The 27,267-nt window shown below is 52.5% G+C and overlaps 1 protein-coding gene across 5 annotated transcripts in view; it reads left to right on the plus strand.

Moving 5' to 3' along the window:
* JADE2 (jade family PHD finger 2) overlaps positions 1-26,331 on the plus strand; it is an 82,174-nt gene extending 55,843 nt beyond the window's left edge. For 4 of the 5 annotated variants that reach the window (XM_072872066.1, XM_072872067.1, XM_072872064.1 and 1 more), the window contains 6 exons: positions 3,680-3,847; positions 4,382-4,498; positions 10,919-11,380; positions 16,780-16,897; positions 21,573-21,701; positions 24,048-26,331. In XM_072872066.1, the coding sequence (XP_072728167.1) occupies positions 3,680-3,847; positions 4,382-4,498; positions 10,919-11,380; positions 16,780-16,897; positions 21,573-21,701; positions 24,048-24,913 (1,860 nt within the window). In that variant the 3' untranslated portion in view covers positions 24,914-26,331. The remainder of the gene's footprint in view (positions 1-3,679; positions 3,848-4,381; positions 4,499-10,918; positions 11,381-16,779; positions 16,898-21,572; positions 21,702-24,047) is intronic. The other variant, XM_072872065.1, reaches the window with a different exon arrangement.
* The last annotated feature ends 936 nt before the right edge of the window (positions 26,332-27,267 follow it).

Genomic DNA, 27,267 nt, shown 5'->3' on the forward strand with positions numbered 1-27,267 from the left:
CTTTATTTTATGCCTCCTCTTCCATTATTCTTCTTTCTTTACCCCAGCTTTCTTTAGTAAACTGCAGCTGTGGGACCTTTAGCACCCAGGGGTGACCAGCAGCGTGCGCAGGACCGGCTGGTGGGCTGGGAGGGATGTGGGTCTGCAGCCCCGCGCTCGCCCTGCACTCGCCGGAGGGGGTGGGCTTGCCCGGACCTCCAGCCTCCTCCTCCTCCTCCTCCGCATTATACTGGGTTAGTAGGACCTTCCAGCTCCGCTAGCGCTGTCTCTCATCGCAGGGTTTCTGTCCGAGCTTCCCTGCTGTACAAGCGTAGGATTTCACTTTATTTTGCTGCCTGGAGGAAAATAATTTTATTTTTAGAATTGAATGCAAATGCTTCCAGCTCTTGCTGGGGGGCGGTCTGTGGGCTCCTGCGCTTGGTGCTCAAGGCAGGGAGACCTTGACAAGGAGAAGGCAGCCTTGTGAGGGTCTCCTGGGTCCCACACGGGTCTGGGGAGGTTTTGCTGGTTGTGCTTTGAGGGGAAGCATTGTGCGGAGCTGGGACGGCAGCGGCAGCTCCTGGGCTTCACCCTCTGTGAGAAGGGTTTGGTTTTTTTTTTCCTCTGAAGAGAGCCATTTGCTCATCTTTTGGGCAGCTTTTCCATCAGCGCTTCCTGGAGGTGGGAGAGCATTGGAGATATCTATAGTTGCGGGAGGTGGGTGTTTTGAATGGTTTCCATCAGTGAATCAGATTCCACAAAATACCAGGACGATTCAGGGTTGGGGTTGGGGTTTTTTTTTCGTGTTGGCGTTTTTTTTAACAAGCCCAAGTGGCAATGTCAGGCTGTGAGCTGACACGTGCCGGCGGGCAGGGGCTTGGGGCGGGGGGCAGGTCAGTGTGTGCAGGGCTGCCGTGGGGATGTATGGACCCCAGCTGTGCCCACCACGGGCCGTGGCACCCCGTGGGCTCCACTTTCGACAGCAGCCCCAGTGCTGGGAGCAGAGCGGTGCTGCAGCAGGGGAGGCGGCAGGCTGGATTTCAAGGCTGTTGAAAGACAAGGGAGGTTTTCCGTTGTTTGCAGGGAGCAGAGTCCGGCCCTAAGCCCGATGCCAGCCTGCAAGCTGCCTGTGATTTAATCTCTGCCCTGATTTGCGCCCTAAGCCACGAAGTCCAAAGCCAGGGTGCAGGGTGTTACATGGCATCATGTTTTTAATCTAACCTGCCCAGTGCCTTTACCAGCCCCACGTCCGAAAGCTGCTGGGGACGATGCTTTCCTGTGGGGAACCGGGTACCGCTGCCGCCTGCTCCGGTGGGCAGTGGCGGAGGGGAGCTGGGGTCCGAGGGACACGGCCGGAGCGATGCCTCATCCTCCTGCATCCCAGCGGGAAGGGGCAGAGGAAGGGTTGTGCTCAGACACGTGTTGCTGGGTTATGGTGCCGGAAGGGATCGTTGTAATCATCTCATCTGCATAACACAAGCCACGAGGCTTGCTATTAATTAATTCCTATGAAGCGTAGCTTTCAGAAAACACATGCAATCTTCATTTTAAAATTTTCAGCGAGGAGGAATCTCCCCCCCCCCCGCTGCTAAATCGTTGTGGTTCATCGCTCTCACGGTGGCAACGTTGCACTTCTCTTTAACACGGGAATGATCCATCTCCAGCTTCCAGCCACTGCGCCGTGGTCCTGTCATTACCAAATTCCCATTCCCTGGTGTGGGGCCACGGCCGAGCCCTCTCTCTGTTGCATGGACCACGCCAAGCTTTTCTGTGGCTCAGCATCCTCCCGGTGTTTCGGTGTCCCCTTCTCAGTGACGTTGAGCCTGTGACAGGCGCAGCAATAAAAATAGCTGCTCTGCTCTTACTCGGCATTGCTCTGGCTCCGTGTTCCTGGAGCACCTTCTGGCTGGTGCTGGACTGGGAGAGTGTGTTTAGCTGATAACCCACCTCGTTTCCAGAGCTGCTCCTTGTCCGGGACAGAGGCCCTGTAGTATTTGCTCCTAGGAGCAGAAATGCACCTTCAGCTGCTCCAAAACCTCTAGGAATAAATAACTGAGAGCCAAGACTCTGCTAGAGATGGACACCTGGTCATAATTCCTGTTTTCCCCTGGGTTTTGAGATCAGTCTGCCAGTTTATTCTCCTGGTAGTATGTACCAGGCTGATTTTTCTCTGGTACTAAATCAGATGTTTTATAAAACACTGTTACAGAAATGATTTATCTGTCAGATCTGGAAGCGCTGTGAAACACACAGTTAAGTCTCTGTGAACCGTGTAGACTCGCAGCAATAATATTACCTCCCTTAATTCCTTATTATCCCAATAATCTGTTCACGAAGTGGCTTTTTCCCCTTGGAAATCGCTGTCAGAGTCGATTTGTGCTTTGGGGCAAGCTAAAGTCATGTTATAAAGTCAGTTCTTGGCCAGTAAAGACTGAGGATACACTTTTCCCATGCTCACGCATCTCCCCATGCCCCCTCTGCCCCTGTCCCCACCTGCAGCACTGTCACTCGTGACGGTGGCCTGCAGCACCAGGATGAAAACCTGTTCTTTTTTGGGGTAAACTTCAAAAAGTGGAGTTGACAAATGCCTGGGCTCAATTTATAGCCAACAGCACCAGGGGTCCTTATCAGCTTGCCCGCTTGCCTTCTGGAGGGACGTCAGAGCAGCCACATCTAGAATTAATTACATCGCCTCGCTTAAAATAGTGACACAGCCCCACGTTGGAGCCCGAGGCAGTTGTCTGCCACTCTCTGAAAACCCTTTAAGTGCGAGTTATCGGGACCTGCCGGTTAAAAACTGCCTAGTTTTAGCAGTAGCTGTTTAATACAGTCATAAGTTATGGCCGACGTGGAAAGTATTTTATCATCATCATTATGTGATACAGCTTATCATTTGGCTCTTCCCCAAGTACAGAGGAGAAATATTTATGAAGCGCTTTGGCTTTGCTGCATCCTGTGCTATCGCAGCAGGTTGGGGAGCTCCTTGGGTGACCCGAGCCCTTTAGTTCTCACTCTCTTGGCCGTAGACTTGTCCTTGCCTCCTTTAGATTTATCATCCTTTAGATTTACAGTCCTTTATGGTTCCTCCCTTCTCATTTATATTCATGACTATCGGTTTCCCCTTTTTACCTTTCCGTAGTTATTTTCACTTCCCCTTCAGGCTGTGTTGGGTGTGTAACCAGTGTGGCCATCTTTCTCAATCATGGGGTTGTGGCTTTTCAGCCCTCAGCTACCTCAGAGGTTTTCTCCGCACTGCATTTCTTACTTCTCCGAGTCATCGTGGGTCTGATAGCTGTTCAGAAACAGGCAGGAGGTGAGCGGGCAGATGTCCACACCGCAGAGCTGCCGGTGCTGGGGGCTCTGATGGAGCAGCCTGGTTGCTTTTCCCCCCCCGACCCAGAGCCGGGCAGATGCTTGGCATGATACACAGCATGTTTTGTATACTTAGCTTTTAATTAAAACCCGGGACATATTGATCTGGCATGAGTATCCACGTGAAAATAGGGAAGGTAGCAAGGAATGAAGAACTTAACCTCGCTGTCTGTGATTGCGGAGCTCCTTCACATCTGCTGTTTATTATTGCGAGGTGTAGATGCGGTGGCGATAAGCCAGCGGTAGCGAAGAAGGTAGGAGTGAAGGAGGAGGCCCTGGATCCTTCCCGGGATGCTGGGACTAACCCACCTCCCTCGTGTCTGCGCAGGCGTGCTACGGCATCCTGAAGGTCCCCATCGGGAGCTGGCTGTGCCGGACCTGCGCCCTCGGCGTTCAGCCAAAGTGTCTGCTGTGCCCGAAGAGAGGGGGAGCGCTGAAGCCCACCCGGAGCGGGACGAAATGGGTCCACGTTAGCTGTGCCTTATGGATACCTGAAGTAAGATGTTTTTCTAACCTCCTCTTGACACGCGGGTGGGTGCAGACCTGGTTTCCAGATCTAAGCCCAGGATGTTTATTAATGGTCTAGGTAGCAAGTCCAGTTTGGGTCATCAAGCCATGCCGAGGTCGGAGCCGCGATGCCGGTCAGTCATCGGGCTGTGTGTTTAATTAGCAGCCACGCGGCACCCCGTTAAGGGAGGACAGAGGTGGGGTGCAAGGGCGCAGAGGTGGGGGGCATTCACGGGACCTGCCTGGGCAGGGTAAAGCTAAGTTCATGTGCCCATTTGAGATACACAGCAACATCCAGATGAGAATTAGTTCAGAGGAAACACCAACATAAATTTTTCCTTCCATTTCGTCCAGATTTGTTTCTGGTTTTTGGAGATTGTTTCTTTTTTTTTTCCAAATTACAAGTGACCCTGAAAAATAACATAAGAAATCCATCCATCATTCAGACTGCCACAGACATCCCCCTGTAGGAGATTTGGGATGGTAACGAGTATTTACAACTTGTCTTCTATTTCGTGACCAGGTTAGCATTGGATGTCCTGAAAAAATGGAACCCATTACAAAGATCTCACATATCCCAGCAAGCAGGTGGGCTTTGTCCTGCAGCCTCTGCAAGGAGTGCACTGGGACGTGTATTCAGGTACGTAACTAGGCACTGAAAAAACTCAGCCCTCCGGGGTTGTGCCTGTAATAGCCACCGGAGATTCTCGAGCTGTTGGTGGACGCGATCTGGCCAAGTCTTATTCCTGCTCTGAGTAAGCCTAACAACAGGGAGCACAAGTGCCCATCAGACATCATCAGATCTTTGCAATCATTTAATGTCTTGAGTGCTAGGAATCTAGATTAACTTTCTTTGCAGAACACAGTGATGTTGCTGTCGTGACACTAATTACTGGGATTGCAAATGACCTTGGTTTGAAATCAGGAACCTCCAGCAGAAAGGCTTGGCGTAGCTGCCAGAAAAGTGAGAGACACATGAGATACATAGCCCAAGTATTTCACAAACCAGCGAGGGTTGGCTGGGAAGCCTTTCTGTTAGGGGGATATCGGGAAACCCCAGGATTAGGTAGGTCTCACTAGCGTGCTGGCTTGGAAAATAGAGTATTTACTGCATATTACATTCCCACATATTCTCCACACCTAAGCAAACCGCTCCAGACATCTGATTGCCTGCTCTCCCCGCAGCAGCAGCGTACTAAAGAGGGGGCTTCAGACCGAAAGCAGGATGCTCTGGGCTTTCCTATTACAAAAGTGGGACAGAGCTTCCCGGGCCATGATCTCTCTTCTTGGGGAGCAAAGAGCAGAAGCTCCCATCCAAAATGCAGCACATTTGGTGTGAGAGCGTTTGGGGAGCCTTGCTGCACCAAATGGTTCCCCCTGCTTACCCCTGCTCTGCCAGTGTAATGTCCCGGTGGTCCCTGGGGACGGGCTGGGGATCTGCCGCTCTACGGTGCGGGTGCCTGTTGCTTTCCTTGGCAGACCAGGTATGGAAGCAGTCTTGGTGTGCAAGGGGGATATAGAATAGCTGTTAAGCTTTGAAAAATTGGGAGAAAGTTTGGGATGTGTACCAATCCTGACTGATCAGCTCCTGCACAGCAGCGGGAGCTGCACCTCGGAGGCAGCAGTGACTGTTGGGGACCACAAGTAGCTGGCTGGTTGCAGAAGGGCGATAGGAATTGGAGATCTACAGGCTCCGCTGCATTTGTGCCACTGCCTTGGGTTTAATACTTTAAAGGGAGCTATTTAAAAGCAATCCCCTTAGCTTAAAATGAAATCTCACACTACTTCTTTAAATCTCTAGCGTTGACTCACTTCTTTTTTGATGGCTCTGGGTGGATCTGCTTATTCACCCTGCCAGATGGAGATACTCTGTCATAACGGCAACTGCTTTCAAAGAACGGAAGGGCAGGGAAGGAGGCAAACAGGCTTGGCAGCATCAAAAAGAATTCAGCTTCTCTGAGGCTTCATCCTCTTAGTGCCGGCATGGCACGGGAGCTGTGAGATCCCTGGGACTGAATGGATTTGCATTAAAGGTCACCTGAGATGGAACAGGAGCTTTATTGTTTCCTGTGCTGGCAGCTCACGGTTTATAAGTCTTCACGAGATTGTCACCGGAGCATTTGCCAAGGCCACCCTAGCATGCTCAGGATGGTTTTGCTTCAAGGAAAAGGGGGAGAAGGGAAAAAAAAAAAAGCAGGCCTTTATTTAAGGATTTATGGGGTAAATCAGCAAGTTCACCCATGGATAAATAAACACGCTCCATACTCATCAGCAGTACAGAGCTCTGTTTTGAAAGCTTATGTTTATGGAGCATATTTTTGATTAGTGCCTGTTTATACAGGTGTAGTCTAACTACCTTTGTCAGCGTTTTGGGTTTATGACCCAGCTCTAAAAGGAGAAGGTTGTTTTCTGTTAAAGCACTGAGCTTTTCTTCTTGGCAGCGGGAATCAGGTGCTCCAGGTGGGGCAGGTCTGGGGAAGGAAGGGCATTGCTTCCAGGAGGGGGTTTTCCAAGTGGCAGGTTGGAACCGGGCTTTGCCGAAAAGGGACGCAAAATCCGTGCGGCAAGCTGGAGGAGTGGAAGACTGTCATCCCGGAGGGGCACGGAGATGCTCGGAGGCAGCACCGCAGCTTAAGGAAACACCCACCTTGTCCAGATCTATGGAGACCAACGTGAGATATTTTTGCATAGGCACCTCTGTGCGTCGGGGTATTTTTCCCCATCCAAATTGGACCGTCAAAAGGGAAGGGAACCCGGGGAAGCCTGAGGAAGGGCTCCCCACTGGTCTCCATGCCTCTGGCCTTGCTGCTTGCATGTAATTACTTGCTTTTCTGGTGCAGAGCTGTGAACCCAGTGTAACTCGGTGTGGCCGTAGTCGAGTCAGCGCTCCCGGACGCTGGGCAGGGATGCAGCCCTGGAGGCACGCTTCCCCCATCTCCTGTTAAGGGGAAATCATGACTTCATGGTGGTTCTTGTGGTCAGACATCAGGAGATGCCAAAGAGAGCTCAGTATCCAGCAGGAATTTTCTCGTTTGCATTGGTGAGACGGAAAACGGAGTGCTAGGAGCCGGGCTCTGGCACAGCCCGAGTCCCAGCCACGCTTGCTTGGGACCCAGCTCCCTCCTCAGCAGCTCCCTCCTCACTTCTCAGAGCAACTGGAAAAGCTCACCAAGGCCTTTCAACGCAGTGCAGAATGCCAGGTCTCTGTTTGTTGCTGGCAGGCTTCTCCAAAGGGCACGATCTTTTGCTGTCATCATCTTCCAGCTTTCTTTTTGTTGTTTTTTGGAGAAAAAGCCCTGGGAAGTGTCCTCCACCACTCGTTCATTATTGCTCCTCTGCCTGCCCACTCCCCTTGAGCTGCTTGTGCCGCTGGTCCCCATCCACTGGGATAACCGGTGTGGTGGTTCCCGGAGCTGTCGTCCGATTGTGCCTGTAGCCCTGAAATCGTACAGCTTGACATCAGGGGAAGGGCAGCGTGCACGCACCGTGCAGCCCCCGCGCCATCCTCTGCCTCAGCGCCGCATCCTCCGAGCATGTCCGCGATGCTGAAATTGCCTGTTTCGGCTGAGAAGCGCTACCGGGATCCAGACCATCTGTGGTCACTAAAAATCACATGGTAGTTTTTGTAAGGATGCAGAAGTGTCGTGGCTGATGGCTTGGCCGGAGCTCAGCACCGGTAATTAATTTTTCCTTCCTGAGTTGCCCTCGCAGTGCTGTCGGAGGAGCCGCTTCCTTCCCCTCTGGCCCCAACCTGCAGCAGAGCACCTCTGTAAGCTGGCAAACTTCTGCTTGAATTTCCTTGGCAAATCAACTCATTCCTCTATTTCTTCCCAGTAAGAGCAGTTTGAGGACTAATTAACAGCCCACGTTAATCTCTGGTGCAGTTTTCACCCTCTCTCTCGGAATTCTGTTTGGGGATGGATTTGCCTGGGTAAGCAAAGTACGCTGAAATCCTTGAATGAAAGGTGCTGTAAGATAATGAAGCACGATGAATAACGAAGCAGACTTGGGGACTGCACCGGTCTTTTGAGCCCGGTTTATTCTGCGTGGCAGATCCCTCCTTCCTGCCAAGAGCAGCTTCGTCCAGTGCCGTTCCGGGATGGATCAATATGTTTTTATTGTCAGTTTATGCAAGGTCCTTGGGTAACCGCGGCCGACCAGGTACCTTTCTTTGTTGCCCTGTCAGCCGAACTGCCTAATTATTTTGTATTTGCATTTTGGGCACGGTTTCTGACAAGTGCTGCTTGCCATCTGTCAGAGGAGAGATCCGGGACGGGTGTCATTCAATTTGCTTTATTCCTAAGGTGGAGCGATGGTCGTTCCTGTTAGCGGGTGCGCCCCGCACCCTTGTCCTGGCAGAAGCCACGACCGTAGTACTGATGCCAATAATTCCTGCCGGTGACAGAAACAGGAGGGGGGGACCTAGCTGCCTGGCTTTCCTTAGCTCAGATAGTTCGCCGACGGCGGCGAGTTCTCCGTGTCCACTTTCTCTACCGTAGCTGTTTATGTGCGTGACGGCACAAAAGGATGCTGTCGTTTGAAGCACGCCCAGCTGTTATGCCAGAACAGCTGGGATGGAGTATATCAGGAGTACGTCAGGAGTACGTCAGGAGTATGTCAGGAGTACATCAGGAGTATGTCAGGAGTACGTCAGGAGTATATCAGGAGTACGTCAGGAGTATGTGAGGAGTACGCCAGGAGTATATCAGGAGTACGTGAGGAGTACATCAGGAGTACGTCAGGAGTACGCCAGGAGTATGCCAGGAGTATATCAGGAGTACGTGAGGAGTACATCAGGAGTATGTCAGGAGTCCGTCAGGAGTATGTGAGGAGTACATCAGGAGTACGTCAGGCGTATGTCAGGAGTATGCCAGTATATCAGGAGTACGTGAGGAGTACATCAGGAGTACGTCAGGAGTACATCAGGAGCTCCGTGGCTCCATGCAGTACCATTAGCATCTTGGCTACCAGAGAAGAAAGCTCAATCACGGGTACTTCCAGCTGGCAAAGGCCTCCAACCTGAAAGTGCATCGCGTCTCCTTCTTGGATGAATGCTTGCCCCATGGCTGCAGGAGCAAGCGCCTGCACTTTACAAGCCAGTGCATGATAGACTGACTGCACCGAATAAATCTGGACGCTGCGAGTCAGGCTGGGCTCCCTCTGTCCCTCCTTCGTTACCAAAAATAAATACTCGAGAACAGAGCTGGTGCTTCAGCTGCGTGGGAGGCTGCGACGGGGCTTGTCCCATGGGATGGGCAGGGCAGGCGCCCGCTGCCCACCACGGTGGTGGGTGCACCGGGCTGGTGCGGGGAGCACCGACAGGTCCCACATGATGCCGGGCTCTATGCAAGCACCCGCAGCATAGCAGAGGGAGCTGATTTTTGCAAGCTATCAGCTATTTTCACAAGCAATTTCAGGCTGAAATTAGGAACAAATGGGCATCTTTAAACAGGTTGAGCGGGGGGTAGGAGTTAATAATCTGCTTGCGTTTGGTGCCTGCAGGAGTTAGTGCCCAGCATCGCTGCCCGGAGCTGTGCTGGTACAGCTCGGGGCTTGGCCACGGCGGGGCTGCATCCAGCTCTTCCCGCTGGTTTTGGAGGCTTTGGAGCGGGGCCTGGAGAGCCCTGGAAGTGGAGGACTTGGACACCGCTTGCCTACGCTTTTCTTGGCCCTGGCAGCCACACAAGTCTCTCACTTCCATAAGCACCAGCAGATTCATAAACAAAGTCAAGGGAAAATCTCTAAAAGCAGCAATGTCAAAAGTTCACACGCTGGGTGACTGAGCAGGAATTCAGGGCTGATGGGGTGAAGATAAAAAGCCATAAAACTTCTGTTCCTCAACTACTACCAGAATTATTGATTGGGGTTTTTTTTGAGAATTAAAGTGCAGCAGAATCCCAGTAAAACTCCACAGCATCCCGAATGGTTTGTCATCAACGTCCAGGAAATTCCACGTGCCTCCGCCTGGTCCTTCAGGCCACGACTGCATCTTCATCACCCGCAAGAACAATTCTTCCATAAATGCTGAAATATGGTGCCTACAGTAATAGCCCACTTAAAATGTCTCATTATTGCACTTTAACTGGTCATTAGCAGCTGGAATAGACTGATTTCTTATGGGTTATGGTTGTAATAATTACCTGACACTCTGAGCCATTAAAAACCAGCTAATGAGTAGAGGGGGAGAAGGTGCTGACATGGACACGGGCAGTGTGCTGGCTGGGGGGTTCCTCTGTAGGAAACCAGGCTGAGGTTTGTTGCCTGTGGGATCCAAAGTAATTTAAGTCTGAGGTAAGTTAGGGAAATCATTAAAAAATTAATCTGATATAAGTTTGACAACAGTCTAGCCGCTGTACCGGTTCTAAAAAGTCCATTTCATGATGTTTTGCTCTGTATATGCCGCGTTGCCTTTTTTTTTTCTTTTTTAATGGAGCTAAGTAGAGACTGTGTAATTTCCAGGGGAGAAAGGCAACATGCTCCGGGAGCGTTGGCTGCTTCTGAGATACCACGTTCACTCATAAACCTTGACATGGTCTGTATGCTTTCAATAAAAATAGCATATTAGCTTTAGATGTGGTAAAAGAGTGGAGTAGTTTAAGGGTGAAATACAGATGAAAATTTCTCCATCAGGAGAAATCCATTGACAGTCTTTGAGCATCCCGGTGGCCCGTGCTGTTGTCTTTGGCTGTTGACATGTCTCGTTGGAAGAACCATTGGAAGCTCCTGTTTATGGTAGGTGAAGGATGAGCAGGGCCCGTCACAGGGAAGGATTAAAGCAGGTAAGGTGGGAAGGTGCCTGCTGATATCTAGTGAACCCTGGGTTTCTTCTGCTTGGTGTCTAGCTCATGGGTGTGTAAGACTTGGGCAATACAGGTGTTCCTCCATAAGGAGTACCTGTAGTGGAGCATCCATCACTTCATGGTAGGTGGTGTCACTCAGATGGCTGTCACAGTTTTTGTAGTAAGCCAGGCTCGAGCCCTGTGGTCGCATTGTGTTGGTAGCGTCCTCCCCCACCGATGGTGCTTTGTCCTGGCCGTAAGCCCTGTCCTTCTCTCCGCAGTGCTCCATGCCCGCCTGTGTCACCGCGTTCCACGTCACCTGCGCCTTCGACCACAACCTCGACATGCGGACTATTCTAGCAGACAACGACGAAGTGAAGTTCAAGTCCTTCTGCCTTGAGCACAGCACCGGTGCCACCAAGTTGCCCGAGGAGGCACGGACAGAGCCTGACCAAGCCCAGCTGGACTTGGAGAAGGTCACGCTGCGGAAGCAGAAGCTCCAGCAGCTGGAGGAGGACTTCTATGAACTCGTGAAGCCTTCGGAGGTGGCGGAGAACCTTGACTTAAGCGAATCGCTGGTGGATTTTGTCTACCAGTACTGGAAGCTGAAGAGGAAAGCAAATTCCAACAAACCGCTGCTGACACCAAAAACAGATGAAGTGGACAACTTGGCCCAGCAGGAACAGGACGTTCTCTACCGACGCTTAAAGCTCTTCATGCACCTCAGGCAAGACCTGGAGAGGGTGAGTACAGCTGTTCCTTGAAGGGTGTACCCATATGCTCCATCAGGGCTGCTTTAATGTGTGCTGGTGCCTATAGACAGAACGAGCCCAGTTCCCTGGTGACTCAGTTCGACTCCCCTAACAGTTGCGTCCCTTCATGTAGAGCGTTATTCAGAAGAATAACAGTGCTCGGCGTGCGTGGATCATCACTGCCAAAACACTGACACTGATGAAATAACTCAGTGGCGGTTTCAGCTGGGGGTTCAAAAGAGCAAATGTCTGTAGGGAGAGGGGCATCGGTGGGGCTGGGTGGCTGGGAGGCAGATGATGCTGCTCCACCGAGCTCTTCATAGTCTCAAACCACAGAATTATCCTGTGCTGCCCCTCAGATGCTTTCCAGCAGCAAGGCACAGGAACACTTCATTATTTACTTACATTAAACATCAAAGACGGGTGAATGGCAGGAGTGAGCTGCAGGGCCAGTGGGACTGGGCATTCCCTGCCCTGCCGCAGCCAAAAGTGGGTCAGCTCCTGGGGGAGCTGCCAGCGGAGGCAGAGCCGTTCCGGAGGATACAGACGGAGGACGCGGGCGCCCACAGCTCCCCGCAGCACCGGGCATCCTTGCACAAGGGAGGTTGCAGCTGCCTCCACGGCAGCTTTTTTGGGGAGATCAAAGGTCGGTGGAGCAGCAGCAGCACCAAAGCGGGGGCTCCAGCCCCCCGGGCTGAGCTCGCTGCCGCACCACGCTGCCTGCCTGCGGATTTGGCTGTCATGGCTGCAGGGAGGGAAGGAGCAGGCAGGAGCAGGGATGGGGCAGAGGCAGGCTGGAGAGGAGGAGGGGCGGCGAGGGTGAGGAGCAGCGAGGGGAGGAAGCACAGGGGAAGAAGCACAGCACCCAGAGTGAGATGGCAGAGAGCGGCCGGGGAGGGGACGGGTGCGGTAGCGCTGCTGCTGGAGGGGGGACATGGGCACAGCACAGGGCAGCAGTGGGACGGGGACAGGCAGGGCAGGGCTGCCAAGGCCGGCATGCAGAGCCAAGCCCCCGTTCCTCCCGTGCTTAAAACCCGAGTCCTGCCTGGTCCCCCCTCTCCTGCTCCTGCCAGAGGGGTGAATCCGTGGCCCCTGCTTGGGTCCCCTCCTGACAGCCCGCCTGGAGTGCAGAAGCCGTGGACGGGCTCAGGGGATCGCTGGGAGCAGGCAAGGAAGGAGGAAAGCAGGAAAACGGCATTGCTTTGCCCCGGCGGAGGTGGTGCCCTGAGCAGGGGGTAGAGGGTGCTGCAGGGGACTTGCTGCTCCCTGGGAGGCGAAGGTGGTGGAGATGCTGCCCTTGCTTATCCTTGAACCCGGTCTCCAAGCTGCTGTGGGTCTGCGGCATAATTTAACCCATGGGGAGAAAGGCGGTGCGGGTGAGCAGGGTGTTCACATCCAGGCAGGGTTTCAGCTCTGGACCAGCCTGTCCTGGTCCCTCACTGCAGTTCCCTGTGTGGGTCTCAGAGCCTCAAACCCTTCTCCTGTGTAAAAGCAATTGGATTTCAAGCTATTGGTCTCTTTTCTGTGGCCGTATTGGCCTTCATCCCTGTGTGCATCATTGCCATCGCTTTGCCAGTCTGTCCCTCCTTTGCTCCTGCCTTTACTGCATCATGTTTCCATCTCTGTGTTGGGCTGGGCTGGTGCCACCGTTAATGTGTCTCCAGCACCAAGCTGTAGGCAACAGGCTGCAGCTGCCGGATCCGAGGGCGACAAGTTCAACTCACTTTTTTCCCCTCATCTGCTTCTCTATATTGTAAATCTAAACCAGGCTGCTCCACCTCCCTCTGCTTCCACTTGCTCCCTGCTTGACTTTCCCGGCTGCACTGAACCACTGTGCATCTCTGGGTACAGCACTTTGCTCCAGGAGCTGCCTAATTCGAAGATGTGGCACGGCAGCTTCTCTTTGATTTCTTTGTGTCAAAACTATGGGTTTTACCAGATTTCTTACTTTCCAGCGTTGCCTCAGGCTTCCTGGGGTCATTCCGCATCGGCCTTCAGCCTCTGCTTAGCAACTCCCCGCCAGGTTTCACTGCCTGGCTCTGGAAGAGCTGTTTGTTTGCTTTTCTTCCAAGATGGGGAACAGTAAACACTGGCCGGATCAAAGTCCAGTGCTCAGATGGGTGATACAGGTTTAAATCCCATTGCTGCCGCTGCATGCCAGGTATCTGATCCTGTCTGTCAGCACCGCTCACAGCCGCCCCATTTCACTCACAAATAGTGAGACATCACGCCAAACGGGGGTCGGAGAAGAGCAGCCTGGAGGGGTAGCTTTCAGAGGATGTCCACGGGGCATCACGTTGCTATTTTTGTGTTTTCAGCAATTAATCTGGCAGGAATGGTTGTGATTTGGGGGCTGATAATGGTATGTGGATCCAAGAGTTGGGGAGGCGGAAGCAGCGAGGCAGATGACGTGGGGGCAGCCAGGACGACGGCGGTTCCCTCTGCCATCTCTTAACCGCTGTCGTTTCTGCCTTTCACGGTGTCAGCAAATTAAAGCTATTGCCTGGGAATCCTTATACAGTCCCCCATTTTCTTTCTGGCCTTTTTAACCCTCTTTTACCTTCTTTTTGTTTTTAGAAGCTTTTCCCAAGGACTGGTTGTTTCAGTTAACTTTAACAAAAAACTATAGTTTCCAGGCTTTCGTACCAGCGTCTAAGCTGGGGTTGGGGAAGCAGCGCTGGGTGGTGTTTATCTGTGTAAGTGTGTGTAAATACCAGCAGTCTGTAAGCAGAGCACAAGTAATGTTTTCTTCCAGGAATATCAAATCCTAGAGAAGAGATACCACCAAACACTTTGAGATGCAGGTTGCCAGAGGGTTTTCCTCATAAAGAAATTTTAGTTTGATGTTTTCTCCAATCCAGAACAAAAAAAGAAAACGTAGGGAAATACACAGCATTTAGCTCTCTGCTTTATATTTACAGCTAGGGGATTTAAAAAAAAAAAAAAAGAGCAGCTTTTTTTCCTGTATTCCTAAGAATATTTTTCCTCAATATTCCTAACACTTAGGAATATTGTCCTTAGGTAAGACCGATGCTATTTGGGGATGGTGACGGTCGTCCTGCTGCCTTCACAGCCATTGTGGCAGACATTGGGTGAGCATGGAACAAGGTCCTGGCTTGCTGTTGTCACTGTGAGAGGCGCAAAGGCTCCTGACCATGTAGGAACAGTCCCCTGGGCCTGGAAATACCCCAGCCTTCCTCCGCAGAGGGGTTTGAGGATGAGGAAGGGGAGGAATCAGAGACATCAGGGTCGTGCGTGAGCGTGGACATACCCACGCACTTTACTGCCTGTGCATCCATTCAGGCCACCCCCTCCTTACCTTATTACAGGCAGTTTTGCTCTTTCAGAGCATCGGGAAGCTGAGTAAACGCTGTCAGATCCTGTTAGCTGCCATTAGCATTTTCTGTTTCGCAGCTGAAACCCTCCGTTTCCTCCTAAAGCCACGATGCCCACCGCAGCCATGGTGACAGAGCTCGGCTCTCCAGCCACCCTTACGCAGGGCTGGCAAAAAACACGGCACTGAAATTCATCACAAGAGAGGTGCCAGGGGGTATCACATAGTGGCCGTGTCGTCTGGGGGTGTTCATCAGCAACCCTGTGTGACCAGCAGGGTTTAACCGCTGCTGCGCGAGCTCACGCGAGCATTTACGTCTTGTGCTTTGCTGTTTGCATTTAGTGCTTCCCACTTGGTTAAGAAAATTTCTCAAACTGGGACAAAATGCATCAGCAATTTGCAGGTAGCTGTGGACCAAGTGTGAGTAACCGTGCGGAGGGGAGGATGCTGGCCAGATTTGGGGCAGGGGAGCCGCACCGGGACATGGCTGATGACCTGGGCCAGCATCACCTGGATATTTTGCTGTCTTTTCTATGCTCTGTCCTGGCATTTGCTTTAGGGCAACAGGCAGTTTTGTAAGGCACTGACGTTCAGCAGCTCGGTAGCCTCGTACCTGCAGCTCCGTCCCAGCTGCACCCCTTCCCTGCCCTGTCTGCGGGAAGAGAGTCTCTCCCTCCCTGCAAAAGGAGCAATTTGTGGATGAGAACTGGCCTCTTGACCCAGGGGACCAAAGTACCTCTGAGCATTTGGCATTTTTTTGTGCAGGTTTCTATGTCAAGCGTGGACGAGGCACATGCATGATGCGGCTGCGGGGCTGAGGGCTCAGCACGATGCTTGGATGCTCGGGGCTCTGTCCGGCTGCTGGGCCGTTGCATAACTGTATTATAATGCTCCTTCTACAGCATCTTCCCTTCCGAGACTTTCCAAATCCTTTAGAGCCATTAACTTCTTCATTAGGTCCGTGAACATTTAACAGGAGAATAGAACAGCTTGTGTGTCCCCACCATTGCCGTACCTGGGTAAGGTCACAAAATAATGTACTTGTCTCTCCTGGCTCAGTTCCCATTTTGTGGGTCTTGGTCACTTTGTGCGCTGAGGTGCATCAACAGCAGAATTAAAGGATGTGCTGCAACAAGTTACTGAAAGTTAATCCTGACTAATCGGAGCGGATGAGCAGCGCGCTCGGCCCCGTTTGACTCCCTGCGTGCTGTGTTATTCGGGCGGAATTTGTGCCCTCAGAAGCACTAACGCCAAAGTGCAAACCCTGCCGGTGAATTCAGGCCTTCGATGGGAGAAGTTAAAGATTAATTTGCTTATTGTTTATGCTCAGAAGAAGACAGGGGGGAGAGAGAGAGGGACAGACTCCTCTATGTGTGGCATCCTACGTGGCCCCCCGTGTGGGGACGGCTTCGGACCCGGGGCTGCCCCAGCCCCCCGGGCAGGGTGGTCCCGGCTCGCTGCTGCCCGAAGCGCTGGGAGCGGTGGTGGCCGAGCTGTCCCTGGCGCCGGGGCAGAGGCTGGTGGAGCCGTGTTTGGGGTTCCCAAGGTGGCTGCTCTGCTTTGGGGTGGTTGCCCCAGGCACGTTGGCAGGTATCTGCAGGGCTTGGCAAGGAGACTTGGTGCTACAAGAGAGACGCACCATTGGGGTAAGCAAAGCCCTATCTCTGGAGATACCGTGCTTCTTTATGGCTTTTGTATGCCCAGTGCACATGCTGGAGAAGCCGGCCAGCCCTCCTTGACCCCCATGGGGGGCGTCAAGGACCCCCATGGGGTCCTGGCTGTTGGAGCCAGAACAGAGACATTTAGGCTTTGAATCATTCACTGCATGTTTTTTCCCATATATATTACGCAGTTTGGATCAAGAGCCCTCACCTCTAGTCCTGGCGCGTCCAAAGAGCCCTGGTAGGAGTTTTGGTGCAGTGCGGATGATGGTGGGGTGAAGAGGACCGAATCCCGGGGAGCGGGGACTTCCCTGGGCGGCAGAAGCAGCGACACAGCTTGACAGGACCCGCTTCGACCCTGCCTAAAACGGACACTGTTTCTTGTGTTTCTGTAGGTTAGAAATCTCTGTTACATGGTGACGAGACGGGAGAAAATGAAACACACCATTTGTAAACTCCAGGAGCAGATCTTCCATCTCCAGATGAAGCTTATTGAGAAAGATCTTTACCCAGGTCAGTACCGCTTACCAGAGCTTGTTCTCGCAGACACTGTCCCTACCATCCTCTGAAGCCAAAGACTCGTGCCCAGACCTCAGACCCCCACCCTAAGGAAGCCAGAGCTGCCCCCTCCCCGGCAGTGTTATTTAAGCACAGTTCATATGTTGACTCTTTGCACATCTCCAGTTTTGTTTAGAAACACACAATAAAGCCATACCCTGGGTGACCGGAGTGTCAGAGCTCCTTGTTTTCACAGATCCCTCTCGATCCTCCTCTCCCCGGGAACCGGTCAGAAAGACCAAGCATTGCGTTAGGTGGTGATGCTAAGGCAGCGTTTTGGCGACTTTCATGGAGATGGAGCTGTTTGGGAGGAGATGGCAAATCCTGGGCACGGGGCTGCTGATGTTGGGGCTGATCCACGGCAGCTGGCTCCCTGGCATGGGTCAGCAGCCCTCGCTTTGGACTCTTTGCAGATGCCTCTGGCTCTGTCAAGAACCGAAGGTTAAGCTGCTGGTTGGATGTCTGTTAACTGCTGGAGACCAGCTCCTTTAGCTCTGGTTGGCTGCAGTTCTCTGCTCCACACACCTTTTAGTGGGGAACATCTCACCTGCTGCATGCAAAGCCTCTGGCACCTTTTATTAAGGAACTGAAATAAAGTTGGTTTCCTTCTGTCCTATTTCTTTTTCCTTTTGCACAAGCGGTGCCGGAGCCCACAGCTCCTGATCCCTCCTCCTTTCTCTTCGGTGGCAGCACAGACCAAACCCCATGGCTGCAGAACAGTTTTTCCAGCAGCAGCATCTGGCGCTTTGGCAGGCTCTTCTGACGGTTGTTGTGTTTGTGGCTTTGGAGTTGCGTTTGAAGCCATCACATAGTTGGGGTTTCTTCAGGAACCGTCTGGGCTGCGCTTTCCTTGACAAAAGTTTCCTTTGACTGAAGTTTTGGAGGCTGAGAAACATGTACGTTGAGATGTTTGTGACTCGGAGCCTGTGCAAATTCCTTTCGATGGCCAGAACCAGGCGACAGTGCGAGGCAAGGGTGGCGGGGACCCCAGGGCATGCTCCGGGGAGATGTGGGTCCTGTAAATCTTGGTCCCCATGACACAGATCAGTGACACTGTGTGTTGCTCCGTACATCCTCGCTGAACCAGCGATACGGGTCACCAGTCTGGGCACACACAAAATGGTGTTCCCGGCTGTTCCCACCAGCCAGAGACCCCAAGAGCCATATTCCCTCGCACCCGGGAAATCTGTGCTGGGTGGTGCTCCCAGCAGTGATGCTGCTGGCTGGGGCGGCGAGGCGGGAGGTCCAGCTCGGGAATAACAAGTGGATAAAAAACAAGAGCGACAAACTCAGATCCTGAAGGCAGATGCCGTGCGCTGTTGCTGCCGGGCTCTGCGGGTTTCGGGGGGATCCCAGGGGACCTTGTGATGCTCTTCAGTTCAGCTGCGTGAACCCGGTTTAGCATTTGCCGCTCTCAGAAGGAGACAGGCGCAGGGTAGTTTGCCAGGAAGGCTTTTTGAGCTCACCTCCCTCGCAAATGGGGCGTTAGATGGCTGGATATGCCCTTGGGGACCTGTGTTCCCCAAAATGCCTTGGGGAGTCTGACCTCCGGTGCATGCCCGACCCTCTCTGTAATGCAGCGATGGGGTGGGAGTTGGCAGCTCCTCCCGGGGAGGGCTGCGGCGGGTGAGCCGGGACCCTCCCCAGCGGGGTGCGGATGCTGACCGGCGTGGGGGAGCTGTGTCGGGGCTCTGCTGCTTGTGTTTTGGGGCTGTCTGCACCACCGAGTGCTGGCGCTGTGCAGTTGCCCTTCCTGAAAATGGTACGCGTGTACTCGGGGAAAAGCACGACTGCCATTACCGTGATGTTTGTTCTGCCTAAAGGTGAGTGAACAGAGACAAACCCACGGTGAGAGCATGACTCAGGTGGCAATTGGTGTGCGGGCTGTGGGATTGCTTCATACGGTTTGATGCAAATGTTCTCTCCTGCCCCAGTTCGTTTTCCGCTCTGAACCGACCGAGCTGAGCTGCTCGTCTCTCCCGGGATGGGCTTTTTGGTTGAGCCTGAGCAGGGACTGCTGCCTCTGGGACCCAGCTCCTGCGAGTCGCTGCTGCCAGGGAGAGGGCCCGGCTGTGGGAATTTGGTCCTGGGATCTCCAGGTGGTTTGGGCATCTAGGTCCTTCCCATGCCAGGGGGACATTAGGGACCCGAGTGCCTTTTGGCATCGGTGCATAGGGTCTCCCAAGCTCGGGAGGAGTTCCCTTGCCGAAATGTAGCATCAGGCTCTAAGTTGTGATCCCAAATGTGGGAAGAGAGGGTGGCCGGGTTAGCTGTGACAGTCACAGTGCAGGCAGGAGCACAGCGTTGGTACGTACCTCCTCCCCAACGCAGCACATGCTCCTCACGCTGATCTCCAGCAGGAGCAAGCGCTGGGGCCGGCAGCAGCACGGCACAGAGGGGCGGTCGGTGTAAAGGAGATCGGAGAAGGGCTCAGCCTCCCACGGTAGCTACGCAGCCGTGCCCGTGCGTGGCAGCGCATAGCAGAGCCATGGAAAGCAGTGTTGCATTTATTTTCTGCTTCAGCTCCTAGCTCTCTCATCCTGGTCCCGTCCTGAGCGCACACCAATACAGACCCCGATGCTACCAAGTGCTCCCAACACCCACCCTAGGAGGTTTGCTAAGCCTCCTCCATGCCAGTTGACGATACTTAGAGCTAAAGATACTCGGCACCCGGCGGGACCAAAGCTGTGGGTGACTCCCTGCTGCATTTTCCATCATTACGGAGTGCTGACTGGTTTGAAAGCGGGGGACGGTTCCTGTAGCATCCCCTCCGCACAGCTCCCGACCGGGCTGCTCTGCGTACTTGGGGTTTCTTGGAGAAAGGAAGAAGTCTCCATTACTTTGCCTGGATGAGGCCAGTTTTTAACTGCTGTGACAGTTTTTGACTAGTTTTTAACTGCTAGTTAAACTAAAACCTAAAAACTAGTTTTTAACTGCTAGCTTTTTTTCAGTAGTCATCGACCAAAATCTGTTAGGGTTATTCCAAAGATGGTTTTGGCACAAAGTTTTTTTTTTGAATGGCTCCCACATAAAACTCCAAACTGGAGGGGTTTCTTTTTCCCGCTGACACATGATCATTTAAGCGGAGATTTTTTAATAAAATTAGTGAGAACTGCCTGTGTAAAATGAACCCACCTCTCTCCCCTGTATTTTTCTTGCATGGAGTGGAAAGTAAACACTGTCTGGCTTTGAAACACGGCTACTATTTTGACAGGTTCCTCTTCAAAAAGTACTGCTCGGGTTTCTCTTTAGCCCCGTTGTGCTGTCTAAACAAAGTTAGATTTTTATTTTGTAAGCGAAGTGAAAAATCTGTCTGCGTTTCTCCGGTTATTTGGCAGGAACGTAGCAAACGCCAATTTTGCTTTTGCTTTTCTTTCTTTCCGTGCGTCCTTTGGTCAGGAGGGGTTCCTGGCTTGGCAACCCCAGGACTGTAAATCCTCTGTTAATCCAGACTCGGGCAGGTGCAGTGCGAATTCCCTCCCCTGCTCGCCCAGTACATTTCCATCGCCGCACCAAGGGGAAAGCTGAGGTTATTCCCTCTGACCCATCCGGTTCGCAGCCTCTCTGCTGAGGCTGTTTGCAGGTCTGCTGCTGGCCGACATAACAAACTGATTAGTTTCTTAAAATCATTGCTCCGATAGCTGCACAGCTTGTGCAGGTTCAACCTATGGGCCAGACTCTGAAAAGCTGCATGTCTCGCCTCCGCTTCCGTCAGCCACCCGCATTTTTGGTTTAAGGACAATATCCTTCCCCCTCTGAAAAATAATAGAAGTTTTAGCATGGACTTCTGTGGGAGAATGACCTAACGGAGTAAGTAAAAACTGTTGAATTATTTTGCTTGGCAATACAAGTTGTACTTTTACAGGGTATTTGTCCTGTTTACCCAAGAGGAATAAATCCAGTAGCAGTTCAAAGCCATTTAGGAAATACTGATTTTTAGCTGAATGTCTACATAACTAAGAGTTATATCCCTGGCTTTCCGTAGGCAAGGCTGGTCATCTTTCCTACTCCATTTACTTATGCTCAATGCACTGCTTAAGTTTTATAGCTTTGGGTTTTTTTCCACCCCCACACAGTATGAGTGCGAGCAGTTACTATCGCTGAAAGGTCAAATCAAATCAAGATCTGCTGGTACCATTGCTGTCAAACTCACTTGGCAGCTGAATCCCTCCAGGAGATGCTCTTGTCGGTGAGGGGGGACACACCGCCGGGTTCGGAGGTCCCCACGTCTCCGGGAAGGTGTCTGAGCAGGGTTTGGGGTTTCTCCCTTCTGCTGCTCCCGCAGGTCCCCACCCCAAAGCCCTGGTCCAGGAGGGCACGTCGGTGGCTGCAGAGTCTCCAGCGAGTCTCCTGCCTTCAGTGGGAGTGCTCCTGCAGCCATGCTAAGTTCATGTCCAAGGCCCAAACCTCTTTTTTATATAACCTATGGGATTCAGATTTTCTTAACCTATAGAGACCTTAGCCTACAGTTGGCCAAAAAGTGGCTGCTGTTCTCCCTTTAGCTTGGAGTTGTTTGCAGGTCTGGTCCAGGTCTCCACCGCAGGGGTGTGCCCCAGGGGAACTTGCTCACCGCAGCATCCCTGATGCCTCATCTCACACGGAGTTTTCCTTTTTTTCTAAAAAATGCCAGAACAAACTGGGAAGAAGACAAAGGGTAAGAAAAGTGACCCGAGAAGGAAAGGAAGAGATGGTAGAAAAAATAGTCCCGAGAAGAAAGAGAAAAGGAAATCAGTCAACGAAACTGTGTTGGGACAACTGGGTAAGTCTGATTTTATGGGCACAGAGTTGACCCGTGCCGCTGGAGGCTCCCTGTTTCAGGTAGCAGGGTTAAGATTCCCAGCCCCTGATCCCTCCTGCACGTACACGGTGGAGTTGCACCTGAGGCCATGGGAGCCTCTTCCATCTCTCCCTTGTGGGCATCAGCCTGAATTACCGAGGTCCTACGGGAGAGACCACGTCGGAGACATGGTCCCCAGTGGGGCAGGGGGTGTAAAATCCTCCCCCCACAGCCCCAGGGCTTGCACCCGGACTGGGAGAATGTGGTACAAAACCCGTGATGCGCTGCTGAAGAGTGATTTCGCTTTCTGGTGATAAAATCAGACTTACCCACCCCGCAGCAGGGCTGATCCCCCGTATCTTCTGTGCTGTGTACCGATGGTGAATACAGCACATGGGCTGTGCATTTTCATGGAATATACTGTCCGGGACCGTGCGGTCACGCTGGTTGTGCCGGCGGTCCGGGAGCATCCAAGAGGCAGGCAGAAAGCACGGCTTGTCTCTTGAATTTGCTCGGGGGGCAAGGAGATGCAGGCTGGCTCCGCAGATGCTTCACCCACCTCCAGCTCTTCCCCGTCAGCTACGACCTGGTGCCGCTCGGCAGCAGGCAGTGCTGGGGGGGGGGGAGTAAAAACACAGAACAAAAAGGTATTTTTTGACAAGCCTTGATGACTGCATATGGTTTTTGCAGGGAATTGGATTTTTGTTTGACTTTCTCCGGCGCCGTCACCTCCGCCAGCATGCAGGGCAGGAGGTGATGAGTTTGTGCGTGCTCAGCTGCCCCGCGGGTGCACAGTCTGGGGGTCTGGGCCACCCTGCCTTGCTCTGCTTTGCCCATTCCTACCCCGACTCAGCTGCTTTCTGTTCATCTCCAAGCTGTTGGTTTTTAGGCAGGAGCCCCTTTGGAAATGGGGCTTTTGTGCTCATCCTGTCTCTGCGCTGTTCTCTGCTAAAGAAGCTTTGGATTTTCTGGGGCAAATGATGGAGGGCTGGGGCGTCTCTGAGAAAAGCTGCACTGCTGCGACCCAGAGCTTCACCGGGGTCTCGTAACCTCCTGCATTTTGTTAAGGGCTTGAAGCATCACTTGGGGCTGCACTCATCAGAGAAGGGCCGGGGGAAGGCGAGCTTGGCAGGGCCCTTGCCAGCAAGACCTTGGGCTGCTCGGCACCCGGGTACCGCGCGATGCCCTGAGCTCATCCCTGCTCATCCCACCTCCAGTACCGAGGTGCGGTACTGCCACCTCGACAGTGTCACCTCCGAGGGGGCATCCCACCTGACCGACCTCCACAGTGCTGCTTTTGAGCAGCCCCGGCGGTGCGCAGGGTGTTCGTCTGTGTCCCCCCCGTGGTGGTCGCTCGTCCACGCAGCGTGGAGGTGCGGGGTCGCAGCCCGTTATCGCTGCTCACGGGGCAGGGTGATGCAAAGCTGCCATCGAGACCGGCAGACGTTGCGGATGTGAGTCACCCTGCCCGTGCCACTGCTCTTTCCCTCTTCTGTTGCTAGACTCACTGTTTTAAAAGGAAAGCTCTCACCTGAAATAAAAAAATCAAACCTAATTTTTCCTTCATCCATAAAACCAGCTCTGATGTTGAACCCATGGCTTTCTGTTACAGGGATTAAAACTGCGTGTGCTTGTGCAGGTATGCGCCTTTCCAGTTGCTAATTAGACCCAGCCCAGCCCACAATGCTCGTTCTTGCGCTCAGAGATAATTATTAGGAAGTTTTTCAGCTTTTTCCATTCCAGCCTGTCATCTCTGCTCCTCTTATTCAGTTCTCACACCTCTCGAGTATCTGGTGAGGTTCTCAGACCTGCCTCCCTCCCTGCCTTTGCACTGGTCCCATCACCCCACTGACCGCCCGGGCTCGGGTGATGCCCGGGGTTTTGGCAGCACGTGGTGGCACGGTGGCAGCTGCTCCCTGGGGAACCTGTCACCCCGTGCCTGGGCACAAGTCCCGCTCTGGTCGCAGTCACTGAATTTTTAGCCTCACGCCTGAGCTGGTGGTCCTGCTGCCTTTGCACGGGAATGCATTCTCCACCCGCGCTGGGGTGGGTTGGGGCATCTTCGCTGCAGAAAGATGCTCCGTTTAGATTTGGGGAGGATCACGGAGTGTTGGATGTGGGTGAGCACTCGGGTTGTTGTACTGTGACCTCAGTGAACCCCAAATTCAACATTAGTGCTGGAGTAAACCCTCTTCTGTGCCCTGATGTGGTACGTGATGGTTGACCTTTTGCGTGCTGGGGGGTTTCGGTGAAGTCGGTGGTGTTGTCCAAGGGCAGCGTGGCTGTTCCTGGCTCCTGAGGCAATCTTCCCCTTTTCTTTTTTTCCAGGCTTGTCAACCTCCTTCCCCATCGACGGGACCTTCTTCAACAGCTGGTTGGCGCAGTCGGTCCAGATCACCACCGAGAACATGGCCATGAGCGAGTGGTCCCTCAACAACGCCCACCACGAGGACAGCACCCCCGGCCTCTCTGAGGAGCTCCTCCAGGACGAGGAGACCTTGCTGAGCTTCATGATGGACCATTCCCTCAGGTCCCCCTTCAAGCAGAGCGAGGCCACAAAGAAAGTGAAAAGCAAAACGAGAACGAACACTAAGAAAAAGCTGCCCAGGAGCAGCCCCCCCGCCGTGGGTGGGAGCCACCCGGAGAGCTCGGAGCCCTGGACTAAGAACGCCAGCGACTTGTCGGATGACGCCGCCAAACCCTTCGCTCCCGATTCCAGACCGAGCAAGTCGGAGAAAGGGGCGGCGAAGGTTCCCACCGACCGCAAAGGGACGGGCGAGGCGAAAAAGGCGGCCAAGAAGGGCTCTCTCCCAAAAGCTGGCGAGCCTCACCCCCCGGCCGGGGCGAGGGGCTGTGTCAGCAAGGAGGAGGAGGAGGAGGAGGAGGAGACGCCGCGCTGCGCTCAGCCGGAGCCCAGCCCCGCGGCCAAAGTGCCTGACTCCGTAGGTAGCCCCAAAACCGTCGTGCGGTTCAAATTACCAAAGGAGAGCCGAGGGACTCGGAGGTCGCAGCCCCCCAAGCCCGACGGCACCGGCGGAGCTCCCTTGCGTCGTTTCGACGCCGACACGGACGGCTACTTCTCCGATGCAGAGATGAGCGACTCGGACGGGGAGTCCCGCGGCGGCAGGGCGCAGCGGGGCCAGCTGGATGCGGCCGGCGAGGACATCGTCAGGATGAGCATCCTGGCATCCTAACTCCTCCCGACCGCGCCGGCTCGACAAGGCCTCAACCCAGTTACAACTGCCATGTCCAATTTCTGCCTGGTATCATAGCAAGGGGGATTTTTAATATGTGTATATAGTTGGAAATTCGGCACTGTTGTCTTTCTCTTCTCTATACGCCTGAGATACAGCTTCAGCTTCACTGACATCGATGACCGTGACAGTAGTGGTCCCTCCCCGGATCCCCGCTGGACCCCACTTCCCAGGAATGCGAGCCGGCGCCCGGCAGGACCGATGCCGAGGGTGCCAAGAGGGCAGAGGGTGCCGGTACCCGTGCTTTCTGCAGGGATGACAGTTTAATTAATGGGCATTATTTAACGAGGGGCAGATTTCTGCCCAGGACGGTTGCCCCCGGAGCAGGGAGCGAGCGGAGGGTACGGTAGCGGCCAGCTGCGGGAGGGGAAATACCCCCTGTGTGCGCGTATACGAGGAAGCAAAATAAGCGATACTAAAATAAATAATGACTAAAGCACAAAAAGCTTGTTGGAGGAAAGCGCTTGGGGTGGAAGAGAGCAATGTTACGTTTCTATTTTTAGAAAAAAAAAAACAAACCTCGGTCATTATTTTTCCCCTCACCTTTCCATCTGGTCGGGATCCGTCCAGGGGCCAGGATGCAAAACTTCTCCCCGTCCCTGCCCCGAGGGTCGACCCCGTTGAGGTCGTTAGAAAAACCGAAGTGATTTACTCAGGTGAATTGATCAGCTGTTAGCAAGCTGGAAAATGGAAATGTGGGGCAAGATGGAGGAGAAAAGCATCCTTTAAAAACACCGTGGGGAGTCAGAGTTGGTTTAACCCGGGAGGTTGAGCGAAGTTTTTCTGCCCGTGCTTCTCTCCGATGGCTGCCGTGGTCCCACCGTGCCGGGGCGGCACGTTTGAAGTCCCCTTTGCACAATGAAATGCTTGGCCCCGAGGCCAAACGTACCGTCACCGAGGGGAAATGGAAATGCTTGCCTTCACCATTTTGTTTTCCTCCTAAACGCTACAATGGAAATGGTGAATTTATTCTTCCCCATCCTTTTTTTTTAATTATTCCTTAAATCCTGGTTACAAGCTGTTGACTCGTTGTGGGAGGGTGATTCACAGAAGCTGACATTATAAATATTACAATAATTTAATGCATAAAATGTCCCCAATAAGCCTTAAATGTTGTTGAAAAGCCCATGTTACCTACAAGTCAGGCGAATTTCCATGTTTGCACTTAATTGCACCATTACTTCGGTTTTGGCTTCAAAGGTCACAGTTAAGTCGTGCTACGTGTTTTATTGGAGTGACCCCAGTGTGAGCTCAGGGAACAAAAAAAAAAGGAATTCACTGAAACTTTTGTTGTTGTTGTTTTTTAAAAATAAAAAATGTTTAAAAAAAAACCTAAAAAAAAAAAAAAAACACAAAAACAAACCAAACCTGGGACACTTCTGCAACCGGTTAAACCCATCACTAAACAAAAAAACCTTGCAATTGTCAAACCAATCAGTCAAATAATTTTGTGGATGCCAAAGAATATTTTGACAGTCAAGCAGCACAGCCAGAAACCGGAAACTTGTCATTACGAAAAAATTGGAAGTTATTTAGCAACACAGGACTAAAGACACACTCATAACACACTGCTGCGGCGTTAGGTTCCAAGCTTGCTCCGAGGGATGCTGCTGCTCCGAGACCGCATCCTGCCATTTTGATTTCCGATGCTTTTTGCTCATTTCACTGTGAGCTTTCTTTTGGAACTCTGAGACTCCTTCAATTGATGTTTTAGAGTAGATCATCTTTATCAGCCTTCCAAAGTCCTTATTATTGATGAAATTGCAGCAAAGATAAGCAATGACAGCCTAGCTCATCCCAGGCATGGCGAGCGGCGGGGGCTTCGGGTCGGATGCCGAGTGCCTGCGTCCAGCCCCGGCTAAGCCCAACACTAACCCAGCTGAGACTGACCATGCCTGGGGAGGAATCTTCCTCAGATGGGAAAAATGTTACACAAGTTATTAGCAGGAAAAAAAAAAAAATCAACAGAAAAATCAGCAAAACGGGAACCACCTTTGTTACAAATTAGCATAATCCACTGAGGTTGGAAATGAAAATCTGCTCATTAATTAAGGCTCAGTATGTTCAGATAATGTTAAATACAGTAAATAGGACTTAGTTTATCTTATCAGGCTTGCTAGCTTTAGCTACAGTATCCTAGTATAAGAGTCATAACAATAATCAATATGCTGCCTTTTAATGAATCTTGCTTCCGTGTGCTTCACTCAATTATGGTTAAAAAAAAAAAGCAATCCACAAATTTCACTGTACACAGCTCCATTCATCAGCTTCTGCACTACTTGTCTTCTCAGTAC

The sequence above is a fragment of the Ciconia boyciana genome, chromosome 9 (assembly GCF_034638445.1).
Source record: "Ciconia boyciana chromosome 9, ASM3463844v1, whole genome shotgun sequence".
NCBI lineage: Eukaryota > Metazoa > Chordata > Aves > Ciconiiformes > Ciconiidae > Ciconia > Ciconia boyciana.